General features: G+C 32.7%; 1 protein-coding gene across 1 annotated transcript in view; it reads right to left on the bottom strand.

Moving 5' to 3' along the window:
- SLC17A1 (solute carrier family 17 (organic anion transporter), member 1) overlaps positions 1-5,785 on the bottom strand; it is a 96,524-nt gene extending 90,739 nt beyond the window's left edge. Inside the window, exon 1 of the mRNA XM_006888676.1 lies at positions 5,758-5,785. Coding sequence (XP_006888738.1) covers positions 5,758-5,785 — 28 coding nt within the window. The remainder of the gene's footprint in view (positions 1-5,757) is intronic.
- Positions 5,786-6,027: the final 242 nt, after the last annotated feature.

Here is a 6,027-nt window from a genome sequence, read left to right as displayed (position 1 = left end):
GTTCTGACGACTGCCTCCTGGTCCAAGTATAGGTTTTGCATTAGCACAATTAAATGTTCTGGGATTCCCATTCTTCTCAGAGTCAGCCACAAAAAAAGAGCTCCCTATAGTTTGTTTTAATCCACCAGTAGTTCTGAGGAAGAAAATTGGACAATCTCCTTCCATTACGAATTACAGAAGCCCTGTGGAAAATCAGCTATGAGTCTATTCCTACTTGACAGTGATAAGATTTATTGGAGGGTGTGTTTGCGTGTGTGTGTAAATTTGAAAACATTGATGAAATGGAAAAATTTTAATTGCATATCAAGCCCAATTTATAAAACACAAATTTGAGTATGTGATGTAAATGAGTAACTTTCATATAAATGCAAAAAGTATGTTTCCTGATCCCCTCTTCTGCCAGAATTCTCTCCCGTATTAATGTACACATCTTCAAATCAGTGGCAGTAGCTTATTATTAACCCTACCCATGCCCAGCCTAAGATAAATAGTTTGTCTGCAAAAATGTTCAGTGAACACATAACTGTTGATATTCTTGTCCAGTGTTTTAGAGATACAAAAGCATTCATTCATCCTAACTCACTTTCATCTAGAGAACTTTGGTGGTCTAGTTTTAGAAGTTATAATACAATCTTAAAGGCAAGTGGTCCGAGTAAACCAGCTGTTCTGCAGGGTAAAGATTAGCAATCTCTTCCTATGTGATTTACTGCCTCTGAAAATCCACTGTAGGATCACAAGAACAACATTTTTATTTACTTGTTTATCTTCTGCTTGAGACAGAACCAAGCTAGCCAACCTCCCTTTGATATTCTCCACTAAATGATTAATTGGCTCTTGCATAAGAACAGAGTGAAGTAAAATAAATTATGAGCAAAGTAGATCAATTTTTAAATTTACGAATGTTCTTAGGGAAAAAGCATAGTAGGAATGGATTTTCATTTGAACATTTTTACTTCTTTTCCTGAACAAACTCTTTATATGTTATCATAGATAATCCTCTCACACCAATTCTATGAAGTCATATATAAGAAAGAGGAATTCTGTGCAATAGGTTAGAAAGAGTAATGTGTTACCTTTCCTGGGAGGGAGCTGGCTATCCATTTGTATGCAGAGCTGCAGTTACTTCTTTCTTGCTGAAAAGTTGAGTCACTATCCACTAAGAGTGCAAAACACAGTAATATCAGCAAAAAATGGAAGAAATTAACTCAAAACCACTAAATTTCTATGATATAAAATATATCAGAGGAGAGCATTATTTACCATAAAAATGTCCATCAACACCATCTTGTGTTTCCTTTTATGTTTTATTTTTATGATTTTTTAATTGATTTAAAAGTTAACCAAAAATTTTACCAACTTAAAGTTCTAAGTTCAATGAAAACATCCCTAAAATGAAATAAATATTTTCTCAAACTAAAGTCATAAGCAGATCTCACCCTAAAGAAATACTGAAAAGTATTTCTTCAGTCAGGTAGGAAATGATAGAGGTAAGAAATTAGGATGTATGGGAAGGAAGATCATTGGAAAATGAATACATAAAAGTAAAAGAAATTTTTTATTCTTCCAATTCCTTGTTTTATTTTTATTATACTTTATGCACTTAGCATTTTATATCACACACTGTTGTTTTACACATGACAAACATGCCCAGTAAATATGCACAGATACTCCCATACTTAACATTGGAAATCTCTTCTGACAACTCCATCTCTATTTGGCTCTGACCTAAGTCAAATGCTCTTTTTTTTTTCTTCCATTGCCCCCCAACCCTGTTTTCTAGTTTTCATAACATCTGACATAGCAGTGTTTTTAATGGTATATTATAGCATTGAACACTTGTGAGTGAAACTCTGAGAATGGCACAATCAGCAAATTACATGCTATAATTATGTATAGTACATAATACTAATGATAAAATGTCTCTAAAAATGAAAAGATAGTCATAAATGCAGTTGTTCATAATTTTAATATGTTATATAACTTGCATAGGGCATAAGTTAGGGACTACCTGTACACAGCAATATTCTTATCACTGACACATAACGTACATACACACTCATATCACATGTGTACCATATCACACATGTAACATTACACATACAACAGATAATTATACATACATCTCATCATATATAACACAGACATATCACAACATTCACAGATACATAAGCACCACACACTACACACAAGTACATTTACATACACCTTATATTTTCTTGTATATTCACACAGCTTTTTGCTTCACATCAATCTATTAGAGTTTTTTTATTTCTTCTCTCCCTATGAAAAGCCTCTGGAGATAGGCATACTTTTTTATTCATCAATTTATCCAAAGACTTCTCAAAAGTTTCCCCACCAAAAATTTCCCAAAATTGCTAGATGCCTTCTATAAAAGCTTTATAACCCCTTTCTTTTCCTCTGAAAAATGAATTATCAATGTCAGTTAACAAGCAGTAATACTAACCTGATTCAAGAAATGAAAGATTTCCCCTCTGTAAAGATTTTTCTCTCAACTTTACAAAATACCGGAATTCTGGATTTACCTTTTTTAGTCCTTTAAATCCTTGACTAAATCTTTTTACTTCACTATATCAAAGTTAAAAGCTTAATTTTTAACTTTACTTTCATCTCTGCCTTGAATAACGTGAGTCTGAAATCACCAGATGGATAAGAAACCTTCTGGAAATCTGCCAATAATTTCATGCCACATTAGACAGAGAGCTACAATCTCTCTCCCAGCAGGGTCTGGGAGCTTCTAGAATTTTCTACTGAGTATAGTTCTGCATATAATGCTATTCTGGCATTAAGCTCTGATGATTTCTACATACCTTATACATATATACTTATACCTTCTACATAAATGAGCTATTAGATTTTTTTCTTTTCAATCTTTCTGTTCTTTTTCTTCCCTCCCTCTATTCCTTTACCGCATATTCCTTTCTCTTTTCTAGTTCTCCTCTATACCCTTCCCTTTGCTTTCTTATTTATTTGACATTCAACATATACAGAAAAAAAGTCTTAAGACATGTTCTCTAAAGGATGTTACCTCCCTCATGATTTTCTCTGTAAAAGCACTATAAATTCTTCTTGTTTAGCTATTTGTCTATAATAATAACTGGGAGCACATGTAATTTGAAGACTCTCTAATGATCAATTAGGAACATCCATGTGTTATATATGTTGCACTGTTAACCAAAAAGTTCAGTGGTTTGGATTTATCAGCTGCTTCTCAAGAGGAAAATGTATGCTGTCTTCTGGTAAGTATTTACATACAGCTTCAGAAATTTGATGGAGGATTCCTTTGAATTAGAATTGACTCAGCAGCAATGGGTCTGGACAACTGCTTTGATTCCAAAACCCATCTGTCAACTTGTTTTACTTTAGTAACTTGCACATTTTTATGATGGTGGGAGTGAAACTATATTGGTATTTTCAAGACTAGCAAGGCCATATGTGAGGATCATGTTTCAACAGTGCCTCCAGAATAAAACAGACTAGGAAGGAAAGCCTTGAAAGTATCAGTCAATGAAAATTCTCTGAATCACAACATAATATTGTCTAATATGGTGCTGGAAGATGAGTCACTTAAACTCAAAGACACAATAGCCACAACAACAGACTCACATATTCTAATGAGCATCAAGACGACATAGGACCTGGTAGCATTTTATCCTGTTATACATTAGGTCATCACATTTTGGAGTCAGCTCCAAACATTTAACAACAATTAGTTAAGCTCCCTTTATATGATGATTTTGTGCTCTAGACAATTTATTACATAACTAATAAGCATGCTTTTTAATTTTTTTATTCCGTTTTTTAAAGTGCCTAATACCCTCTTGGCATATAGGAGCTGCTATAGAATAAAACATTATTTTTCTCCCTGGTTTCTCTTTTTTCTTTTTTCCCCAGTTAATTTTTTTTTGCCCCCTCCTGAGAGGTCCAAGTTGTGTTGATTCCCTGCTACATATCTCAAATATGTCTACTACTCAGAAAACTAAAGTTGGTACTTTCTTCTGAAATCAGAGCCCTCTTACTAATTGAAAGCCCTGGTTAACAATAGTTCAAAGTTCAGATTTTAAATAAACACTTGTCGTTAGTGTCCAAGATTCTGGATACTGATTACCTAAAGTGAATAATCATTCCTTTTGCTTGTCCCAAAGTTTTCTGTTACTATAAGACTTTTTAAAATTCCTCTCACAGGATTCTGCATCAGAGCTCTATGTCACCTTGACAAATATATTTTTTAATTTCATATTTTATTATGGAAATTTTCAAATGTACTTTAAAAAGCTTAATATCAGTGTGTTCCAATAACCATTTTCAAGAAATAAAAATAAATATTTTGTCCTTCAAATCTCTATTTACCTCACAGATTTTTTTTTTTTTAGTACTTGCTGGAAATCTCAAACTTTGTGTCTGTTTTTCATATATACTCTTCAGTCTGGGTACCTAACTGATACAGACTATTAGAAACATAAAGTTCATGCCACCAGAACCTAAATTTTTTTTAAAAAATAGCCTCTTGGTATTATCTAATATCTAATTACTCTGAAAATCTTTCTAATATCTTTTTTCTGTATTTTTTATTTGTTTGCATATAATAATTGTTTTTATGGTTGTCTCTTTAAAAAAGAAGCCAAACAGGATTTACAAATGGCATTTAATTATTGTCTCTCTCATTTTAATATAGCTCCAGTTATTATAAGTAGTTTCCTTGATTTTTGGTACACAACTAAATTGTCAAGTTTCATCTTGTGCATTTCTCCAGATCCTGAAATTCTTCAAGCAAAACTCACTCTTTGCAATGGAAATTAAAATTTAGAGACAACTCTAGGAGCACTAGGGTGCTTCTTTTATATATGTATTTTTTAATTTATTTATTTTTCATTTCAATGAACATCTACAGAGATTTTGGAATTCCATTCATTCATTGACTAGGGTGCTTCTTGATGCCAGATCTCCTTACTCTAGGCTTTTTCAATGGAAGAACTTAAAAAAAAAGATTTTTTAGGAAAAAGTCATTAATTCTTTCTATTTTTCTTTCAAATTCAAGATTAGAATATTAAAAAAAAGTAAAACTTCTGTGATGTTGCTGTTGTTATGTACGATAAAGTTGATTAAAACTCACAACTACCCTACTAGCAAGAGATCTCAAATTTGCCCTAATTGTGTAGTCCTCAAAATCTCTGACATGTTCAAGCCCATTGTAACAATTACTATAAATTACTATATCCATCCATCTTTTTTTTTCTTTTTTAAAAAAAATAAATAATTTTTTAATTATGATCTCAATAAAAGTCAGAAAACTTGGATTTCCATACACTCATTGTTGCACATTTTCCTTCCTACTCCCTCCATTCCAAATTTGCTTTTCTCTTAAAAAATTTCATTCATTGTAGCACAATTTCCTCCCCTCACCCCAGTTCACTTTGCTAAACACTTCTTATTCTGGGCTGTTGCCATACATGTAGTGCCTAATCATATATTCCACCTAGTCATATATGCCACCTGTTTGGGTTCCTATTCCCACCTCCCCTCAGTCCTCTTTGCAATGTACCTTTTATTCTGGGCTGTTGTTATACATATAATGCCTAATCATATATTCCTTTTAAACAGTTCTTTCCTTCATCTGTTTCAATGCAGTATTCTTCACTTATCCCTTTTTCTTTAGTTTTCCCCCAACACCCGTATCAGTACTGTTTTATAGTAGTGGTGTTATGTAATATTTATCCTTTTGTGACTGACATATTTTACTTACATAACGTCCTTCCAGGTCACGCATGTTGTGTAATATTTTATGAGTTCTTTGATTTTCAGTGCTGCATAGTTTTCCACTGTGTGAATATATCATAATTTTCTAGCCATTCATTTGTTGATGGATATATACATCCATCTTGTTGAAGGTTTGTATCTCTTTCTTTGCTCTTCCACCATTCCCAGTACAATATCTTTTTTCCAAGAGCTAGCTTCTCCTGATAACTTGCACAAAGTATATAAGATGAAGCTTCACTAATCTTACCTCTA

This window comes from Elephantulus edwardii, unplaced genomic scaffold, assembly GCF_000299155.1.
Source record: "Elephantulus edwardii isolate Elephantulus edwardi_28Jun2011 unplaced genomic scaffold, EleEdw1.0 scaffold00070, whole genome shotgun sequence".
Classification (NCBI taxonomy): domain Eukaryota; kingdom Metazoa; phylum Chordata; class Mammalia; order Macroscelidea; family Macroscelididae; genus Elephantulus; species Elephantulus edwardii.
Note: the sequence above shows the minus strand (reverse complement) of the source record. Positions and strands in the feature narration are given on the sequence as shown.